Here is a 23,037-nt window from a genome sequence, read left to right as displayed (position 1 = left end):
CAATGGGGACTGTCTAGTTGCAAGGAGACCATAGAAACAAAATCTCATCATGCACCTGACTCTGACATGATATTTTGGTTACACTGAATTTTCCATTACCCAATGCTTACAAAAATTTCCAAATTGAACACTTAATTGACAAAAAAGTGATGTTTGTTTTATAAATAGTACAATACATCATAATTTGGACAAAGATGTATATTTGGCAGAGGAAACATTGCCTAAAATGATGGAGAGGTCATTCATCACTTTCTGAACCATAAAGTATGTCGTTTTTTCTTGTTCTGACAATTTTGTGAATAGTCTTCCTTATGATTTTGTTTGGTACCTCTTCAAAGCAATTATTGCCAAGTTCTTAACTGGCACTGAAGGAAAAATGAGATTATTTACAAGTAGAGAGACAGAGAGAGAACTTTAGTATTACATAAAACATTGTAATTACTTCCAAGTGAATTGAGAATTAATGTCCTAATGATTCCAATGTATTTCTGCTGCCAGTTCCTGCCTGGGAATTGAGAAGTTGTCTTCTGTGGTAAATTCTAATTAGTCTATGTCAAAATTAGATATTAACCATCGATTAATATGTAGGTATATATGTATGTATAACTCATTGATTAACGCTACCAATAATAATCTATCTCAAGAATAATTAGTGGTGTTTCAACAACTATGCCCACTCCTAAATGACAAACTACAGAGTATCTTATAAATCATTAAATTACTTCTTGACACCTTTCTTAGGTATTTTTATTTAATTCGATTTTTTTAAAAAAAGTTTTTTTTAAAACCACAAGAGTTCTTTTTAGATTACTAAGCACTAAGCAGATTAACTCACATCTGTCTCTGAGGCCATACCACTTGTTCAGGAGCTTGTCCGGACATTAGATTCTGTATTAGAAATGTTTATTTCTACATTAATTGTTCCTGTATTATCTTCAGATTTAAAGCAAATGAATCTTCATGCATTACCAGGAGACTCTTCCAACGAGGAGTCAATCATATTTTTTAAAGAGTAATTACTTCTAACTTTCCAAATTAATGAGTTACTCTTGAGTTTTTCCGCAGAGCAATGGTGGGCTACTTTGAAATCTTAATTCTGTTTCAGATTAATTTATCTTGTCACATTTAACAGAACGTGTTCCTGGGTGCACAGGATCTATTTTTTTTAACATGATTTCCTGCTCGTCTTCGAGCGTAGCCCTTACCTAATAAAGAGTCAGTGCCTTAAATAAACACACACACACACACACACACACACACACACACACACACACACACACACAAAACCTTTAGTTGGCGTCAGAGAAGCCCAAAGGCATCAAAGTACCCTACCCTCCTGCAGAAGCAGGCGCGCTACAAAGCTCAATTAGTTCACGGACAGAGGACACTGCTTTTTAAAAGTGCCCCCCCCTCCCCGGGAACTTTTCTGAGTCTCCCTTTCTGCTCTCCAGAAGCTCGCAAGTCCTAACCAGGTTTTATCTATTTTTTTTCCTCCTTTTTTCATTTTTTTCCCCCTGCCTGTGACAACAAGAGAAGTTGTGAGGAAAGGGCTGCTTGGTATATTTCACTGAGGGCTTTCTATTTCTGGTAACTTTTACTGTTCTCCAACTGCTCCAGATTGTTCCCAAACACCCAGAGAGTGGCGAGGACCACTCGAAGCCCCCCACTGAACAAACAAACTCAACCTAATTTCTCGCTGGATTCCTGATTGCTGTTGATTTCCAACCCCACTCCTACCCCCCAAAAGTCCATCTTTAGACCTCAAGTTAAAAACCTCTGTTTAGAACTAAAAGGCAAAAGCCTAAGGATTTTCCAGGAGCGATGAGATCCCTTTAACCTCTCAAATGTCATGTCATTGGGAGTTCTTGAGGTCAGTTGAAGCTCAGGCGCTGGTTGGCCTTATGCTGGAGTAGCTGGGTCCCCGCTAACCCATGGCTACGTTAAAAAAAAAAAAAAGTTAACTTTCTTTACCCCCTGAGTTTAGGCAAACCCGTCCTGTGGGTGCTGCACCTGGGATTGAAGGGAGTTCAAAAACCTGAGACCAGCTAAAGATCAGTGTTTGCAGAGAGACTCTGGGTACCACCGCCCTGCGGGCAAACACACCCTGAGGACTGGAGCCCTGCAGCTCCACAGATGTGTGCATGCACCCGGTGCCTCCTATCTCCTTCTAGAGAGATTAGTACATTCCGGATCTTCCCCTGGGGTCTAACCAGGACGGCGGCCTCGAACCTGCATCGTTAGGCGGGAGCTCCCAAGTCCTTACCTTGGGGTTGGTCAGGAGCTGGTGCTGGTCGCTGTGTAGCAGCGCCCTGGAGTTGGACTCGGAGTTGTTCACGTATACCTGGACGCAGGGGTACTGCGAGGTGCCCCTGCAGTCGGTGCCACAGGTGAAGGTGCACTCGAACACCTCGCCGATCTGCTGCACCGACAGCACCGTGCAGTTGGCCGCCGTGGCTTGCAGATCCTGCAAGGCGGGGCTGAGCCAGCAGAAGCCGAAGATGAAGAGCGACACGACGCCGGAGATGATGAGGAACAAGCCAAGCCGGATGCTCTTGTCTTCGGCTTCCGTGTACTCGTAAGCCACCCTGAGCTTCGCCATCGCCCCCCACTCTCCGCGGCTGGCGCGCTCCCCGCCCCCTCCCGCCCCCGGCGCGGAGCTCGACTGCCTCGGGCGGGAGGAGCCGCCGCCGCCGCCGCCGCCGCCGCCGCGCGACAGCAGGGGAGTGGGCGGCGAGGGGGCGCGCGAGAGAACAAAGGGGCCGAGGCCGGCGACGCCCCCGGCGGCGGCGCTGCCCGGGGCCCGGCTCCCGGGTGCCACGATCGCCTCAGATCGTCCGGCACCCCGGGGCTCCCCGAGCCGGCCCCCGCCCCCGCGCCCCGCGCCGGTACCCCAGCGCGCGCCGCCCGCCTGCCATCGCCTGGGCCGCTCGCCCGCCGCCCCGACGCTGGGAGCGGCTGGGCTGCCGAGCCCGGGCTCCGCCGTGCGGGAAGCTGCTCCTCCCCGCCCTGGGCGCCGCCGCCCCGAGCCCCGCCCCGCCCCGCGCCGCGCCCCGCAGCTCTCCCGTGGGCGAGCACCCCCGGTGCCGCCGCGAGCTGTTCGCGGGTTCCTCGCCAGATGCAACCTGGATTGATGGCGGAGAGGGCCGCGGCGAACGCTTAGCACCAACAGCGCAGCTGGGGAGAAAGTTAAAAGAGGAAAGAAAAAAAAATTAAGTCGGGGAGCGTGGCGTGAGCGTGCAAGGCGGGAAATCTTAAACTCCGAATCCGGGTTGTGCAGCCACCGGGAGCTGCCAGGCGGCAGGCGCACCGGGAAAACGAGCTCCGGTGGCGGCGAGGGACAGAGGGCACCAGCGCGGACGCAGGGGGATGCACGTGGCCGACCGCCGGGCCAGTCCTGGCGGAGACCGTGGGACCACGCAGGCCGACTGGATCGGAGACGCGAACCTCCGTGGGCATTGGTGGAAAACATAGGTCTCAGGCAGCGGAAACGACCCCTAGGGGTCGGACGCAAACAGGTGGCCGAGGCTTGCAGCCGGGAAGGCCACGCCACTTTCTTTCCTTGGCTTTGGAGCTGTAGAGAGCCGAGCCTGTTGGCCTCTTTAGGAATCTTGCCACTCTTAGCCCGCACAGGTTATTTGCAGGTGAGCTTTTTCTGCAGCGCTGTGCAAGGCGACCGCGGCATTCAGACACCATAGAACAACTGGTCCAGCTTCTAGAGTTGCGCTACTTACTTTGTCTTTGCTGCTTCCATGTCTACCCTGTCGATGTAAACCTCTATTCTCCTAACTTTACTTTGTAAGTTAAAACTACTTTTTTACCTAAAATGTTTCTTTTAATCATAAAAATCAAACTTGAGAACTGTTTCAAGCTATGTTCGGAAGAATAAAATTTTTAAAAATACATAAATCTCTTTTTCTTGGCTTGCCAAGTCCCAGATGAATGAACTCATGTTTCTGATGAATACCAAATGCAGAATCATGGAAATATCAAACCCATTCTACCAGACATAAAATTCTTAGCTGGTGTTGACTGAACATCTCCCGATGGAGTCCTGATAGATTATGCTGACATGTGTTTCCAAGTAATGGGAAAGGAGCCTTCAGTATCTGGTTTTCTTAATAAAAAGGCTGCAAGATTTGGAAAATTTAAAAATCACAAAGATGTTTTGATGCAATACCTTCTAAATTCTGGGGCAGACCCTTCATTTTAGTTTATATTTCTGCCTGGGATTTTCTTTTCTATCTGTTGGTGTAAAGACATTTGTTAGGGACAGGCTGCCTATTAAAAAAGTGATCTGGGGACTTGATGCAGGGGGAGGAGCTTGGTCCTGCCTCAGACTTGAAGTGCAGTGCTTTGTTAACTTCCTGGGAGGCCTTACCCTTTCCGAATGGAGACGGAGGGGTGGATGGGGGCGGGTAAAATGGGAGGTGAGCGGAGAGAATGGGAGGAGAGGGAGGGGGAACTGTGGTCACTATGTAAAATACATGAAAAAAATTTAAAAATTTAAAAAAAAAGAAGAAAAGTGAGCTCAGCAGTTGAAGTGTCTTAACCTGAGATCGAAAATTTTCGCTGAGTGTTTTCCTAGGACAGATTCCAATCCTCATTTCCAGAAGGCAGCCTCTTCTAGGATGAGAGACGGGATGAATGAACATGTCACAAGACCACTTAGTCTGATGGACTGAATCCTGAGGCAAAATAATTCATACGGCGCTCAGAAAGCCCAGGACACAGGCCCCAGGGCAACCTAACGAAAACTTCACATTTCAATCCCTCTACAGCTCAAGTGTTGTGAATGAAGCCTTCCTCACAACTGCCTAAGACCCAGGAAACCATGTCAAGGAGTTCTGTCTTAACACAAACGCTTGTTCAGTTTCTTTCTTCCTGGTTATTATTCTCAAGGTGATAGAAGAAGCTGTTGCCCTCTGACTTCGTGTTACTCAAATATTTAGTTTTCTAAATTTCCTGTTTCTAAGTTGACTTGTCTTCTGTCTTAAGTGAAACATATCTAAAGCTCCACAAATTAAATCAACTCTCTTTTTATTCTGAAGGATGCACTAGAAATCTGTGTTCGTTTCTTGTACTTCTGGCAGGGCAGCCTTGTAGCATTCCCAAGAAAGGCTGGATAGACTTGTTCCAGAAAACAAGTAATCACAGACTAAGTCAGAAAGGCAGCAAGAACTCCAGGGACCTCATAAGGGTAGTTTAGCACCTTCTGCTCCCAGAAGAGAGGGGGAACATCACAGGACGGGGCTAGTCCTTCCTATGAATAATTCCCATTAACAGAATCTAACAGTCCAATGTTCAGAACCTCCGATTTTCAGTCCTTTATAGAGCACTGTTGTTTCCACAGTTCTCCGATAATAGCCAGAGTAAGGCACAATGAGCTCTCAATTAGAGGGAAAACAAGACCTTCCTAAAGAACAACATTAAAGCTTTGCTACAATCAGTTTGCTTTGGGGGAGCAACACTCTACAAAAAGATATTCAATCTGGTGTGCATGCAAGGAGGACTATTAATATTGTAAGAATGGAGCCTCTTGGGAAACGTTTGTTATTACAGAATCCGCACATTGAAGTCTTTCTATAACAAACTAAACACTTGTATAGCTAAACTACACCGATAAGAAAAGTCATAATTGATCTTTTTCCCAATAAAATTCACTTTCTGGATAAGTCTTAAGCCTTTGTAAGCGACTGTTATTAGTTAAGAAGAAACTAAAGATCCAACCCCCCCAAATATAGAAATCTTATTTTCTCAATTCAGATACGACTACAAAAGTGAGTTTTCCTTTTATTTAATCTTAACTTAAAATACTTAGTTTGGGGCTGGAGAGACGACTCAGCAGTTGAGAGCAGGCACTCGAGTTCTCTTCCCAGCATCCACAGTGGCAGTGCACAATCACCTCCAATCCCAGCTCCAGGTGATCTGACACGGCTGTCCTCTGCAGGCACCAGCTCTCCCATGCTTACAAACACACCCACCCATACATATCATTAAAAATAATAAATCTCTAAGAAAGGTTTGCAGGGAACCAGAGGACCAGGGTTTGGTTCCCAGCACCGACAGAGGCATAAATGTTACCTATTTTACTGAGCACATTAATTACTGAGAACACTACCACTTCTAATTTGTAGAACATATTAGTTCAAAATTAACCAAGAAGTGCTACGTGACTTTGCGTTTCATTGAAATAGCAAATACTTTAAAACTAACTTATTTTTAAAAGTTCCAGTTTGTACACAGGCTTATGTTTGCATAAAGCAAAGAACAGATAAGCAAAATGCCAAAAGTAGAAAATGTAATCACTGTACTAATACTTTTTAAATTAAAAATTGAGAATTTCATACATGCATATGTTTTGATCAAGCCCATGCCCCCCGATTCCCTCTACCTTTCCCCATAACCCCCCATTCCCTCCCCCCCAACTTCGTATGCTGAGTCTATTAAATACTGCTGTGTGCTCAGGCCATCCACTGGAAAATGAACAATCAATTCAAGTCTGAAGTCTTGAAGCTGAAGAGCAATCTCCCCTATCCACCAGCCATAAACTGGCATAGCTCCTCATGAAGAGCAGTAGACTCTTTACATTCTTACCATTCACCATCAATGAACTTTTATGTGAGATACATAGCTATGTAGAAAAGGAAGTATCAACTTTGGAACGGGGGCGATAGAAAACAAGATGTTTTGGCCCCAGCTCTAGCAGTAAATCATCTGATGTAATCAACACTATTTCTCTTCAAATGAAATAGTTGGACTGCAATTGTTTTAACATTCTAGGATTAAATTATAAGTTTATTTTGTTGTTTCCAAATTAAAAATAAACTTGTATTGCTATGTTATAAGCATATTATTTGGAATATCTACTAAAGGTATTTCAAATAATCTTTATACCAGAGATCATGGGCATACATTTATTGAATAACTGTATGAACTAGGTTACTCAACTCACAGATGCCCCAAATTAATATTCTTGTGAGGAGAAACAAATCCAAAGATTACTTTTTTCCAGGGATACATTGCAAATGAATTTCAAATATGTTATATCCAATGGTTGCTCAGCAACCCACTATGAACCCTATGAAGGGGACAATCTGTAGAGGAATGTTGCAGCTGATGACTTACTCTAGCTCCCATTTATTCTGAATCACATTCATGTTTAACAGTGTTGTTGTTGAGACACATTCCAGATCAAAGTACTGTTGTATGTGAGAGATTGTTACTATTTAGGTTAGATTCAAACTACAAAATACACACACACACACACACACACACACACACACACACACACACACAGGATAAACAAGTGTTGATAAAAGTCACTAAATTATTCTAGAGTGAAAGGAAATCCTATCTCATTTATGCAGGAAATTAGTTGATAACTGCAGTAATTTTTTCTTGTCTTTGCCTGGATATACCGACTAATGGAAAACACATTGACCTCTACCATCTACCTACCACTGTTTTGGACCATTTAAAGAAGTATGAATAACTTCCTTACCATAAATTAATATTTGCGCCTTGCCATAACATTATATTAGCTGGTATTACTTAGGGAAAAGATAGTTAAGAATAAAGCCTCAGAAATAAACAATTCCTATTCAGATGTGAAGCCATTTTGTCCCTCCAAGGGTTTCTTTTCAGTGCACATTTTCTAGGTACTTCCATTTTTTTTTTGATGGGGTTTAGCACACTAACATTTTACAGCCCTACCTTAAAGGCTAAGAAGAAGAATTATTCAAAACTGGAAAGGAAACCCCACTTTAATGTTCTATGAAAGAGTCTGCACCTTCCTGTTCCACACCACGTAATTTACAAACATTCCAAGGAGAATGGACCTTGTTGAGAAATGTCACTGTTCATGCAGAGAAGCCAGAGAAATGACTGGTTCATCTTCATTAGACAAGTCATATTCTGAATAGTATTTTGCAAGTCAACTAATTCAATATTCAAATTTCAGACCTACATTTAGAATGAACCAAAAATAACCCAAAGCTTTAGATAATGTACATGTAGAAGTAATTTTTGAGCACAGTAACATAAATGGCATTTAAATAAAGGTATGCTTTATGTAATAGTATAGTTGAGGAATATTAATTGTTCAAAGACACTGAAACATTCAAATGATGTTTCTCTTAGGAGGAGAAAATATTTAACAACTCAAAGGCAGACCAAATGAATGTGCTGCTACATATGGTAATTAAAGCTACATCTTAAAATAAATGTTCAGTATGTAACAGATTTCAAGGTAGCTTTGAAACATTGTGGCTGCCCCAAATCTTTATTTTTATACATAAGAAGATGGAACTATTTATGTCATGCCCTCCTATAATGTTTTCTTATTGAAGTATATAATTTTGAAGCTTTCACCTAAGTTTTTCTATTATAAATTAGCAAGAGGTCAGAGTCTTAACATATCAACCCACTTGTGGAAATTGTATCACTCTGGAAATCTGTGGCATTTCTCCCCAGATGTTTGAAGAACCCAAGTATTATCCAGATTATCTCCATTAAGCAGTAGAAACCAACTTCCTTTGCTATAAATTAAGGGAAATATGTGGCCAAGATGACCGTTAGGTCAAAGACAAGGCAAATCATAAAAACATTTCATGAGACGTTTATACAAATTGAGAGGCTACCTCCTAAGGCCGGAGAGTTAGCTTAGTAGTAAAGAGCACTTGTGGAGGACCTAGGTTTGGTTCCCAGCAGCCAGGGTGGCTCACATTCATAATCCAAAACTCTCTGTTGGATTCTAGGGTCAGTGCACATGCATACATGTATATGACACACTCATACACATAACCCTGAAAATTAAGACTCGTCTTCCTCAGCTGGTGCCCTATGGTGCTTGAAGGAGTTAATGCTGGTTCTTACCAGCAAGATGGCAGAATGTAGCCATGTGGTAGGTGCCTACCAGGCTACAGAAATGAAAAATGAATGCAAAATCGATTTGTATAGACAATTAAGATGTGTCAGCCAGTGCCTGTATACTATTTAAGCAAGAATTTGGATTTGCAATAAATACGAAGTTATGCAAATTTTACAATTACAATGCATATGAGTGGCAGAAAATCTTATGATAAATACACAGGAGTTATTTCATGGGTCCATGGATACCAAGTTGTGAAAAGCATACAGCATTAAGAGAAAGTCAAACCTGGATGACTGGATTTTCCATTTTCTATTGATCAATACATTGGTGATGTATGCAATTTTTTTAGTCATTTTTAATGCATAAAACTAACATCTAGCAAGAACATTGCTGTTTTATGCTTGGAAACTAGCTGGCTTGCTTCCTGTTCTGTTGATGAGTAGTAGTAAAGATTAGATCTCCCAGCAAGGACACTGGATGTTACAGGGAGAAAAAATAGAAACAAACCACTTGAGTACCTCTGGCAATAAGACTTATTCTAGTGTCTAATGTTCACTTGGTGACAGTTCACCATCACCTCAGTCTAGTTAATATTAATACATTAAATGAAGCTTGAAGTGTGCTGATGGCAGCGACTTCAGATGTGATGTGCAGCTATTCCCTATCTCCTCCCATGGACACAAACACCTACAAGCTGTCCTCAGGTCTATTAGCTTAGAACCCCATTGCTAGACTTTAGTATATCCCTATAGTTACCTCAATTCAAAGACATTTATACATCAAACTGAATGATTAATTATTTTTAAATAATAGAAGTATCACTCACTCTAATTCATGTGGTTTCTACTATGGTAGAAAACAGGAACTTGAACATGAATGCCATGTACTATCAGTTTCAGTATAAATATTTACTTCAAAACAGAAACAAACTGTTGACTCCTCCTTCCCTCGAATATGTAACTAAATCAAATTAATACATAACCCAGTTAAAATTTTTAATATTTGTTACCCTTCACTGTTTCATATGCCTGCTCCTGTCAACTAAAGGCAGGAAAAGAAAAATAGTAAATTTAATAAAATTTGCATCTTGCAATCAGATGTAACCCCTACTAGTTTAAGTACCATGTCCCTAGTCAGAGGACAGTATATTCTTTAAGGTTGTACTTTTCAGCTAACATGACTTCAATCCCTAACTTTTGATCAAGGGTATTGACACCTCAAATTGCCAAAACGAGGCCTGGAAGCTATTAAGACCATCATTTTACTACCAAAAAAAAAAAAAAAAAAAAAGGCAGTGTTGTCAATGTTGATTTTGATACACTCAGTTTCTGCCTGACCACATCTACAGAGGCACTTTAGATCTCCATCAAACAGCCAGCACTGTTTTTGTTTTGTTTTTTTTTTTAATGGGAGGCACTTTGTAATTGGCTGTCTTCATCAGAGACTTGTGATGTGACAGTTTGGGGCAGATTTTCAGAAACACACTAGTTAGCCCAATTTCTTTTTACCACCTTTTCAGTTAACGACAGGAGATTAACAATCCAGTCCCTTACCTTATGCCCAGAGCACTCTCCAACGGGACCCTCTTCCACTGTGTTCTGCGAAGCCTTCAGAAGCAAGCAGTCTCAGGCTCTGAATTCCTGCTCAGAGGTACCGCATGCTCGCTTACTAGCCTTACTGAGGCCCCACGCTCAAGGCCAACCTCCACAAAACAAGATGCAGTCTCTCTGGCTCCTTAGTGTCACACTTATCCCCCCCCCCCCCCCCTTTTTCATTTTTGCCCATGTTTAGCTCTTTTGCCACACACACGAAACTGCTCATTGACAGCCCTAGAATTTGATTCTTGAAGGGAAATGTTTCTAACGTCTTTTTCTCTAATGCTGTACCCTTACTTCCTTTTGCAGTGATGACATCTGAAAATTCCTGTAAAATGGACCTATCCCATGATGCTATTTTTTAAACAGAAAACAATAATGTATGTAAAATCTCTAAGTGGCTTGGCAGTCAGATGGCAGTCAGTAGCAAAAGATCATTTAGACAGGGCTTGACACCTCAGATGTATAATGACTTTCAAAGAGTGATCCTTACTGTGTCCTGTGCACAGCATACTTTTTACTGTAGCTACATTAGCATTTTTGACAATCGAAATATATATTATATATAATAATAAAACAATATATTATATATAATAATGTATTATATTATATTGGTCTACATATAAACCACTCTTAAGCCATGCTATATGCATTTGTTTTTAATTTTACCATCTAAACGGCAAACTAATGATTCTGGTCTAATTACACTACTTAATTTGATCCAACATGTGAAACTACTGGGTCATCTTTCAGTGGACTTAGGTGCTTCACTGCCCCATCTGTTCATGGTAAGACCCGAATCATTGTTAAATGCCACTGGCAAAAGGAGTCCAGTGATAGGCCAGTAAAATCTAACTTTTTGAAAGTAAAGGCATCTCAATGTCTGTTTTATCTTAGGCTGTTTTTTTTCTCTTTAGTGTGTACAGTGTCAGGGATTCTAACTTACAAACATCCTATCAATGAAGCTATACAGCTCCAGGTCTTAAGGATTCTCTAGGTATTTCTAAGTCTTTATAAACTACATAGACAAACTATAGTTGAGAACATGTAGGCGTTTCTGTTTCCACATTTGTACATGTTTTCAGCAACTCTGTGCAAAACAAATGCTATGAATGCAAAAGTGAGTTCAAGGCCATGCTCAGATGTCTCATGGTTTATGGGCAACTGGCATAACATATCAGATCTATGTTTGTGAATGGAAGGACTCAAGGGTATCAACTAGATGGTTGGCGGGGGGGGGGGTGACGGGGGTGACAGGGGTGACAGGACGGGACACGACTGAATTCTGAAAGCTAAGTGTGAAAATGCGCCATGAAATAGGATTTTATGGCAAAGGATAATTATTTCAAAGCGCAAATGATTTAATTTGTACATTTTATTTCCAAACCAAAAAGATAAAATATACCAACTCATCAACAAGTACTAGTAAGTATCTGTATCTGTGGACAAACGGTTGGCTTTTGTAGGTAGTGTAAGGATTTAATTAAACCTTCAGTTCTTAACGTTACACTGAAGGAAAATGTCGGCAAAAAACTCCAGAAAGTTTTATCATGTGTGTTACAGTACAGATCTTTTTATTCAAGTTAGTTAAGACTCCCTTTTGCAAGTGACTAGCTTCTGTTCCGCAAAGCCAGTTCCATGAGTGATGTCTGTGTGCCAGAGTGTACCTGTCTGCTACACCAGGAGGGAATAAACTACATAGCTACACGGGGAGAAAGGGACCGCAATAAAACTAAGGGGAAAACAGGAAATGTATCTATAGTTAAGGTCATCTTCTTTGAAGGACGGAATTTCAATTGAATTTTTTAACTTGCATTTGTAGTTGACAGCTAGCATCACCAAATTATAAAAACCAAAAGCTGGTTAAAAGTCTGCTTCCTTTAATTTTGATGATTCTGGATAAGAACTCAGAAAACTGGTGTTCCTTAAAATTCTTGTCAATGGCTCTTAATAATTAGATCTAGCAATGTAAACTTGATATGACCTATCTTTTTAAAAAAATGTACATTTGGGTTTTTGCCTGCATGTATGCCTGTGTGAGGATGCCACATCCCCTAGAACTGGAGTCACAGCTATGAACTGCCATGTGGGTACTGGGAATTGAACCCAGGTCCTTTGGAAGAGTGGCCAGTGCTCTTAACTGCTGAGCCATCTCCCTAGCCTCATTTACCTATCTCGATCCGTTAGCCAGTCACTGCCATGTGGGTACTGGGAATTGAACCCAGGTCCTTTGGAAGAGTGGCCAGTGCTCTTAACTGCTGAGCCATCTCCCTAGCCTGATTTACCTATCTCGATCCGTTAGCCAGTCACACAATCATGCTTCAGCTGAAGATCCCTTTCCACTGTTTTCTTGTCCACCAGTTGCTGGTGGTTATGACGGAAAATTCCTATTTTATAAATTACTGTAAGATGAATTCTTCATTGTTGAAAGAAGCGGATATTAAGGATCTGAATCTGGTAGATGACAGTGTACTGCCTGATAGGTTTTGGACACCGCAAAACTAATTATGAAGTGTCATAGTTTTTTGGTTGAATTCTGAAATATTATTAAAAATTCTGATATTTTTACCCATTTTGACTATCTCAAAGTAGAGAAAGGTGAATTTTATGTTCTTGTACATTCTTGTATATCAACACAAACACAGCATTTTTATAAACATTTACTTTTCAAACATGAAATGTCAAGATGTTTTCATTCATATGGAAAAATAGGTTAAAAATAAAAACTAAAAAATTAAATCTCAGAGCCTTCTTTCTACTCTCTAGTTCCACTGGCAGCTTCAGCCTTCAGATACTTTAAACACCGTATTTTCATTTAGATGTAAAAGGAAAAAGAATTCAGTAACCTACACACAAGAACTATCCAGGTCAGCAAGCTGAAGGTAAACTTCATAAAGACATCTAAAAGTTCCATCATCAGATCCCTCATCAATTTCTCAGAGAACAAACTATTTGGTTGGGTCCCAGGAGTGCTGGGGCCATTTGCTTGTAATGTAGCTACAACCCATTTAACTTTTTCCTATAGTTAATCCTGAGGATGCATTTTTAAACTACAAGTAAAAGGGCCTGTGTGGATCCATTAACTTATTTGTTGACAGCTGGGAAAAAATTTTTTTTTAATTTCATCATACCATTCAGTGTATTTGTAAAGCTTCAGGTTTTTATCTGTGTTTTTCATGTTGAAGAAGAAATCTGACAATTTCAAATCAAAGTCAACAACACTGCAGTGAGGAGAGCTTTTCTACTTTATTACAAAGAGAAGAAGCCTTTATGTGGTCAGAAAATACAAGATTGATCTTTTTTCTCTTCCTATGAAACGCTGCTGTTCAAACAGCCAGAGTGAATTGTCTTAGTTCACGTCTTGAAGTCCCATCACATTCACTTGGGTATGGATGTCCTTGGCTGCTGAAAATCTGGCCCTTTAGTGCACAGGGCGACAAAGTCCCCTGACCAGCAGTTCCAGAATGTCCCATTTTCATATATTGCATCCATGCACACCTCCTAAAAATGAGGTACAGCAGGGCAAACATTTTCCAAAATAGATGTCATATATATAATATATACACATTCGTACATACATACCTTTATTCATGTGATGTCCAAAATTTAAAAAAAATGTACACATTTATTACAAAATCGTAACAAAGACTGGACAGTGTTTTGCTCATTCTGGGAAGATGAAGCTCAGTAACAGCACAGCCCTGGAAACCATCCAGAGACTGTGGCAATCTCTGTCTTCTACAGTCAGATTCTTGCATTAAGCCTGGCGAAACTGCCTTTCAGAAACAGAAGGGGAAGTAAAATGAAAGAAGCAGACCTTGCTCATCTTTCCACATGAAATACGAGAAGGATCTTCACATAAAAATGCACAAACATTTGTTATTTTATTACCAATAGTGCTACAATGAACAATGCAAATTTTGTGGTCTAATTTTGTTGAGTCTTTTGTGGGTTTTCTTTTTTACATTTAAGAAACTAAATGGTAACTTCTGTCAGTGTACTTGCTTGTCTTTATAGACCCAAGTCTGTCTGCTGGCAAAAAGAAAATAAATGAAAAAATCCAGACCCTGCTCAAACTAGAGAAAACAAATTACAAATTTAGTTGTTGGGCAGCACATAATTGGTAAGGCAGGACCTCAAATGGTGACCCTTTACGTAAGCCAATTGCCAGATCCTCAAGGAATTAAAACCAGGGTGCCTGAGCCACATCAGTTCTGCGGATCTGTCAAGTACTGTGCTGAGACAGCCATACCCCAAGAAAAGGGAAGTCTTTTAGAAGGCTTGCTGAGCAGGGTTGTAGTTGAAGGTGGATGGCAGGTGAGGCCGTTCTTCTAATTTGTCATATTCCAGATGGAACTCCTATAAAAGAACACCAAAAATTGAGAATTATTATTTCATAGCTCTTTCTCTGGGAATCCAACTCGGGCAGGCCACCAGTCTCCTTGGCAAGAACCTATACTTGCTGAACCATTTCACTAGTCTAAGTGACTCTTTTATTTCATTTTTGGATTTGTTCAAACTATATTTACTATAAGAACAATGAACATAATTCCACCTAAGAGTAAACACAGGCACACACACACTAGCCTTTTACCCTCTTAAGACAGCCTGAACAAGAATAGTTGTGCCTACAAGAATAGTTGTGCCTACTATCTAGTAAGTACACAAGTACAGACTTTCTGAATATAAAAATCAATGACTCAGGAATGTGGATTTATAAAAATCTGTGTAAGGGCCGGGCGTTGGTGGCGCACGCCTTTAATCCCAGCACTCGGGAGGCAGAGGCAGGCGGATCTCTGTGAGTTCGAGGCCAGCCTGGTCTACAGAGCGAGTTCCAGGACAGCCTCCAAAGCCACAGAGAAACCCTGTCTCGAAAAACCAAAAAAAAAAAAAAAAAAAAAAAACCAAAAAAAAAAATCTGTGTAAGGTTTTACTTAAAAATAAAAGGGGAATTAGTGCAATTCTAATGCAAAAGACTAAAGATTACAGGATGTTTACATAAAGCCTATTTCAACGAAGTACAAAACAAAACACCCTGACATTTTGTTCATGCTTAAAATGAGACACTTTCCAATTAACCTTGATGACAATTTTTCTTTAAGCAAAGCTATTCTTTAATCTCATTAAAATCTCAGGAAAACAATGCGGTGAAAACACACATGTCTAGAACTCCCATTTCATAAGTGACATAAAAGATAATTTAATGGCCATATAAAACCAGATAGTTTTGGTGTATGACTATCTAAAAGCTAACTGGGTTACTGATTTTAATCAAACAATACAAATATATTCCATTAAAAATATTTTAAGGATTTATTTGTGGGTAAACTCAGACCATAGTGCATACAGAGGACAAGGTGCAGAAGTTGATTTTCAGCTTCCACTGTGTAGGTCGACTCAGGTCCTCTGGTTTGTTGGCAAGTATTTATACCAACAGAGCCATCTTGTTACCCCTCGACTCTGTTTTGAAACAAGGTCTTGCTAGATAGTTCAGGATGGCTTTGAAACTCCCTACATAGCCCAAACGACATACTCACAATCCCATACCAGTCTCCTGAATACTGGAGCTACAAGTTTGTGCTACCATCTAGTTTCAAAACGTTTAAAATTTAAGAATGCTAGTTTTTATGACCAGCACAGAGATGCAAATATAACTGTATATACGTAAGAAAGCAAATCCAAATACCTCTGTAATCACAATGGGTGCGGGGTAAGACACGCACTAAAATTATTCATTCTATAGCCTGAATCTAACTGGCACACATTACTTAAAAATCTCACCCAAGTTAAGCCTCGACACACATTATCTATTTATGATTAAACAAATACCATTAACAACCGTAGTTAACATCTTATTTTACTATGTCTGGTATCAAACCTGACTCCATAATGGATGCTTCTACTGTTAAATGAAAATTCCTATTATTTAGTTAAAATGAAACCTTAGGCCACAGTAATCAAGGTGTTAGACACCAATTTGGAAGACACCACATTAACAAACATGTAACTTGACAGCCTAATATGAACTAAAACTAAAGACAAAGCTAATTTTTTTCTAATATTTGTATGCATCAGGGGTAAGTAGGTATTTTATTATACTGAAGACTAGGATCCAAACTTGGCAGGGTCTGCTTTTGCTAGTGCTACACATGAGGGTTTTATGTGCTTTTATTTAATACTTTTAATCCAAGATAGAGAACAAATTTATTTCATTAAACACCCCAAATAACTTTGAAAACATTAAGTGCCTTCACAAATGTTTAAAAGGTATACTGTGTGACTTTACCCTTTCAAAAGATACTGCCCCTATGACTGAGAAAGGCACAGGGCTGCTTGCTGACCAGCGATGAGGAGCAAATGGCAGCCACCATCCTTAAGCTCCCTGACAAGTGGCAGGGCTGCCCCTGCCCAGGCCCTGGCTGAAGCGGAGTATCTGTACTCACATTAGCAAAATTCTCCCAGCTAACCCATTCTTTGAAATGAAAATGCATCTTGGTTTCTAAAACTACATAGTATAAAAGCTTACCTGCAATTTTAACAAATGACAAGCTCTAAGTTATATTTTATCCACACTGGCAAGATACACTGCTTAAATAGATTAACCTCACCAGTGTTATTTCCCCACTACATTTTATAAAAATGCAACCAGTCTAAACCAAGGAAGCATAAATACTTTAATATGTAAAATATTAAAGATACCCAGAAATCATATGGGTGAAATCTTGTCTTCCACTGATACTCCTGTCTTCTGTCTCCCACATATTTTATTCTTCAGTCCGTGAACCTTGCACCACTCTTTGCTCTCTAACTGCACCTGACTTGACTGCCTACATCATCTCTTACATGCACATGTGCATGCTATGCATATACTCTTCAAAAGGATGGAGAAGGAAACTGCTTTGTCTACCACATTCAATGCTTGGAATAGTGTGAGGCCCTTGGGAAAGTGCAATTTACAGCTTATGAACTAATGCCAACAAGCATTCTGGGATGGCTTGAATAAGAACGGCCGGCACAGGCTCATAAATTTGAATGTTCAGTCATCAGGAGTGGAACTATTGGTTGGATTAGAAGAATTAGTAGAGATGGCCTTATTGGAGGAAGTGTGTTGCTGGGAGGGAGCTCTGAGGTTTCAAAGCCCCATGTCAGCCCGCTCTCTCTGCTGCCTAGGGATCGGGATGTGGGGAGTCTGAGCTACTTCTCCAGCACTGCATCTGCCTGTGTGCCACCATGCTCCTGCCACGACGGTAGTGGACTAAGCCACTGAAATCGTAAGGATGGCCTCAATTAAATGCTTTCTTTTATAAGAATTGCCTTGGTCATGGTGTCTCGGAACAGCAATAGAGCAGCAACTAAGCCACCTTTATGTACTTTATAAATAGAATACTTAATTTCCAAGTTCTACTTTAACATTGTACATTAAAGAGTCAAAGGGTCCATGAATTTGTTTTAGTGGAAAATATTGTTACAGGAAAATGATTTTCAAATCCTAAAAAGAATTCTAGATACTGGAAAACAACTTTTTTCATGACTCAGTTTTTCTTATGAACAAAAATAGAAGTTGTTTTTTTTTTTTCCTCACAAGATTACTTAACTAGAACTGAATTTACACACTGGTCTCAAAACAAGCATTACAACAGAAATGCCCATCATAGTTCTAATTTCAGAAAGTATTGGTTTTTCTCCTAACTATAGTAAGCTAATATTTAAAGTTTAGAAGCAACAAAGTATGTTAAAGATGATTTCTAGAACTAGTTTGTGAAGAAATGCATAGTTAATAAAGATGTAATGATATGTACTTCTAAAATTAATGGAAACAATCATTTATATCAAGCATGAAACATACACTGCAGTATCTATAAGGTTAAGTTAAGCACTAAGAAGCCTGCAGTTGAAGTCTTTCAGAAAGCTATAGATAATAAGGAAGCTTCATTATCTCAAATGAACAGGAAAAGAAATAACTAAAAATTTTACTTAGTAAATTATATATGCAATCTGTTATAATTTTTTAGTTAGTGACGTATGATACTATAACAGAATTAGAGAGGATTCCATGTCTTGCTAATTATTTAGAATGAGCAAATAAAATGTCACAATTTTATGTACATTACTACTATTATTATTATTATTGCTATTTTTTGGAGACAGGGTCTTACTTAATGTAGACTCAAGGAGCCTTGAACTCAGAAATCTGCCTGTTTCTGAACAGTGCTGGTATTATAGTCAAGTGCCACCATGCCCAGCTACATTGTTAACTGAAATTCTGAAAATAAATGATGGACTGGACCCTAGAACTGAAGGTCATACGTGTTTAGTGGATAAATGATTCTGATTTAAATAACTTATTGAGTAATTGTTCTATTACCCTTCTCTGACAATGTTAACTGACTGAGGAGGCTCACAGAACATACTATGATTTACAGTTTCCATTTGTTCAGCACTATTAAAAACACTGCACCACATCCTTATTTATCACACTATTCACATCACAAACAAGATGAAGTTACTTGGTATTTACTATTCTGCAAACTATTATAAAAACGGTATTTCACTACAACCAATTCATAGACTGAAACCAACAATTCCATTGTTTCCATCACTATAGAAGACTTTTTAAGAGTATCAATACAGCAGCTACATATTGTTTAGAGACATCACTTAGAGAATACCTTGGAGATTCTACTCCTCAAGGTTATCTTCCTACTTCACCACTAATTTTCTCAAGCAGTGAAGACAGTTGGTCCTCAACTGTATTAGGAGATAGGTATAATTTAGCAAAATTATTTAATAAGCACCATGCCATATATAGCCCTATTTTTATATAGGAACATTTTCTTTAAAATAACATTGACAGCTGGGCGTTGGTGGCACCTGCCTTTAATCCCAGCACTCAGGAGGCAGAAGCAGGTGGATCTCTGTGAGTTCGAGGCCAGCCTGGTTTACACAGCTAGTTCCAGGACAACCTCCAAAACAATACGGAGAAACTCTATCTTGAAAAACAAAACAACAAAAACAAACAAAACAAAACAAACCAAAAAAACAAAAACATTGATCTGAATGAGGAATTGTTTCTGAGGAAAGTATAAAGCTCTAATATTAATGTTTCTGAGTATCTCACATTATAGAGGGAAGCTAATTCTCAAAAATCTTTTTTTGTTTACATTTATTTCGTAACACATAATCTAAAGAAATTTTAGCTACAATTATATAGCTATGTATTGCTTAAGTGCATTCATTTTTGCATATGCATTTAGAATTCAAATATTGAGCATAAAGCTTCAATATAAATGTAGAAAGTTACAGTTCTCCCTTGTCTCCCCCACAGCATCATCTCATTTACAAGAATGGCCTTGGACCTCATACAGCACTCTCTCTAGAATAACTTGGGAGTTTGTTAGAAGTACTAATTCTCAGATACTACCCACAGATTTGACTACATCACACACAGCAGGAGGTATAATATCCATTTTGAAAAAAAGGACAGAGACATAGAAAGGAAACTTGCACAAATTCAATGCAGAAACAGAAGTCAAATTCTATGTTTCTGTTAAACTAAGGAGCAAAAAGAAAAAAACTAAATTAATTTAATTGCTTCTATTTAACAAAAATGGTAAATAAAGAACATAGTCTTTGAAATTAAAACAGTTCCATAAATTGTAGCTGTGGAAATGACTGACACAGTCTAAGGACTAACCACTAATCACATTTACCACAGAGAAACTGAAAAACAAACAAACCAAAACCAAATAATTTTTACCTCTTCTGTATTTTCTACTGGATTAACCCCTTTCAATTTCTCTAAGTTTTATAAGAATTTCTAGAAGGCCAAACTTTTCTGTGGTTTATATCTGATAACACTTCATACTATCTTAAAATGTAAAACATTTTAGTACATTGGAAAAAAAAATCACCAGAAAGCAACAACTAAAATCTGTCCTAACAACTAAACTTGTCTGAAATACTTTTCATCTCCTTAAATTTATTGCAAAAACTATCTCATGCTTTTGTAGTACTAAGAATCACCGATGGAAATTATATTCAGAGAAATGGAGTTGGAGCTGTCTGAAAATAAATGTGGGTTATATTTAGCATCAAGCTGACTGAGTAAAACACTAACTACTACTACTATACACCACTGTAAAATATCTATTGACAAGGGAACTGACACAATGCACAAGGGGACATGTTCTTTGACAAGATGATTTTGAAAAGCCAAGTTACAAAATCAAAATAGAACAAAATAATTCACCATTCCTTACAGCCTATTCACCCTCAATGTGTACTCATAGGAACAAGCAATGGTGAGCATCTGCAATTCTCCTGCATTAGATGACCTGTAAATACTCAAGAGAATACTCTGAAAAGTGTACAGAATCTCTTCAAACTCCTTCTGGATAAAAATGTCTCATCCTGTGTAAAGTAACAAGAATATGAAAATATGTGACTGGGATTCTAAAAGTAACTTTAGTAATTTAGCAGTCATGAAAATATTTCAAATGTTAACAAATCTTACTCCATATCATAAAACCCTTACCAAATGTAATAAATTTCCTATTAGTGAATTGAACTGTTATTGGACACTTCTAGGAGGCTTGGCAATAGCCACATTACTGGACCAGACATATTGTTATATATTATACGCAAAGGACTTTTTAAACAACTATAAATATTCATACATTGTGCACATGGAAAAAAATATACCTTAGCTACTTTCCTCCAGTTAAGACAGTCAAAGAAGTAGTATGTTCCCCTCTCGTATGTGTTGGTTTTCATCGTTGGCTCCATTCCTGGCGCTCTGGTAATCCACACCCGTTCTTCTTTGTGGTATCTCCAATCACGGTTAAAACTTTTTGAAAAAGAGAGAGATAGTTAATTTTTCCTATGACCCATGCTAGACACTTTAGACATGTGGTAAGCCTTTTCTCAGAAAAATTATATATAGAATATATACAATGGAAGCATCTTTATCTGGCTCTGCTATTAAGTACAGGCTTACTCAAATGCAGTAAGATAATTTCTCTCGTCCCAAAAGCACAGTCTTTAGTACACAAGCTTTTATTAAGTTAAATAAACTTGATGTAGACACAATACTTAAAAAGTTACATGAGTGAAATAATAAAACTTGGGCAAACTGAAGAAAGATAAAATACACGGAGCAAATGATAGAAAATCAAACTGAAGCACACTAAAACAACAATCATGATTTGTATTACTAGGTAAGTTACTAGGCAAAAAGCCAATCTGAATAGACTACTTAAATTCACACACATAAATTTTACAGCTATGGTGACAATAGAATATCTATTTGGTAAAATATAATTTTAAATTTAAATCATAAGCCATCAAAACCCCTAAGAGGATATCATGAGAACCCAGGCAGATGATCTACAGCACTTATAAGCTGGGGTAGCAACATCCGAAGGAACAGATGTCCACATAAATACATGCTACAGTTTGGTAGTTCACAGACATAAGGCACATGACACAAAAGCCAATTACAGATGGATGAATGGTTTGACACATCTATTTATTTATGACTAGAGCAAAAGGAAAAGGTATCAATTCTCATTTCACAAAAATGAGAGGGAAAATAAGCAAAAAGTAAATTCTCTCAATTGAGAAATTTTAAAACCTGACAATTCAGTATCAACATAAAGGCACAAATAGGCAGGGTCCTGTCTATATAATAATTAACTGATGTATATTAAATAATGAGATTTTGTGTCTATTCATCATAAACATCTGTAGTTCTCAAATATCACACTTTCAAAAATTCCAATCCACCAAGCATGTCACTTCATAGTTAGCCTAAGTTTAAAATTCTTACTATGTTACAGTGATTATACTGCTTTAATAAGTTTCCAATATAAATGAAATTCATTTCACTAAATATAAAAATAACTCAATTTTTCCTTTATACTTTGGTTGTTGTTGTGATGATCAGTGAAATGACTAAAGTCAGGGAATGCTATGCAAGCACTTCACCACTCAGCAACTTAAATTTCGTGGGAAGGACAATTTGCAATAAAAACAAAAGACTATAACCATCATCATTAAAGAAAACTTCAGAACATCCAAGGTATGCTAGGAGAGAAAGTGGTAAGATATTCTGAACATACAGCTCTACTGCAGCTAAGAGTTGTAATACATCTCCTCCATTCATGTAATAGAGATAGAAGAGGAGGTCTTCTCCATATCGGCCAAGCTTGATTGCAGCCAGCTATGAAAGACAAATAGATTGTTCTGAATAGTAAAACAACATGCGAAATTTTCAAAACACAATTGCTCCCACAAAAGGAAAAGTGGAAGAATAACAGAAATCTTCACTTAGCACAAACAAGCATCATCTAATCATAATTGTGTAATAAGGGAGGAAAGAGTTTTCAAGCACTTCTTCATCTAAATGAGTAAGGTTATTTATTGAACCCTAATCCTAAATTAAAAGAATGAGAGTAGAAGTATCCATCCCATGGCCAGCTACCCAGGTTTGTAAGTGCTAGCTGAATCTATATGCACAGTGATTTACAAGTCATTCTGCGATTTCCAGCACATCATAGATGAGAAGTATAA

At 39.0% G+C, this 23,037-nt stretch overlaps 2 protein-coding genes across 8 annotated transcripts in view; both read right to left on the bottom strand.

The window, feature by feature from the left end:
* Nucleotides 1-2,655, bottom strand: part of Kcnmb4 (potassium calcium-activated channel subfamily M regulatory beta subunit 4) — a 56,871-nt gene extending 54,216 nt beyond the window's left edge. Inside the window, exon 1 of the mRNA XM_005081480.3 lies at nucleotides 2,264-2,655. Coding sequence (XP_005081537.1) covers nucleotides 2,264-2,599 — 336 coding nt within the window. The 5' untranslated portion in view covers nucleotides 2,600-2,655. The remainder of the gene's footprint in view (nucleotides 1-2,263) is intronic.
* An 11,039-nt stretch (nucleotides 2,656-13,694) lies between these two features.
* The window catches only part of Cnot2 (CCR4-NOT transcription complex subunit 2), an 87,060-nt gene continuing 77,717 nt past the window's right edge, over nucleotides 13,695-23,037 (bottom strand). For all 7 annotated transcript variants that reach the window (XM_040754839.1, XM_040754838.1, XM_040754841.1 and 4 more), the window contains 3 exons: nucleotides 22,587-22,687; nucleotides 21,169-21,313; nucleotides 13,695-14,826 (listed from right to left, as the gene is read on the bottom strand). In XM_040754839.1, coding sequence (XP_040610773.1) covers nucleotides 14,740-14,826; nucleotides 21,169-21,313; nucleotides 22,587-22,687 — 333 coding nt within the window. In that variant the 3' untranslated portion in view covers nucleotides 13,695-14,739. The remainder of the gene's footprint in view (nucleotides 14,827-21,168; nucleotides 21,314-22,586; nucleotides 22,688-23,037) is intronic.

This window comes from Mesocricetus auratus, unplaced genomic scaffold (assembly GCF_017639785.1).
Source record: "Mesocricetus auratus isolate SY011 unplaced genomic scaffold, BCM_Maur_2.0 Super-Scaffold_100011, whole genome shotgun sequence".
Taxonomy (NCBI): Eukaryota; Metazoa; Chordata; class Mammalia; order Rodentia; family Cricetidae; genus Mesocricetus; species Mesocricetus auratus.
This window is presented reverse-complemented; position numbering and strand designations above follow the sequence as displayed.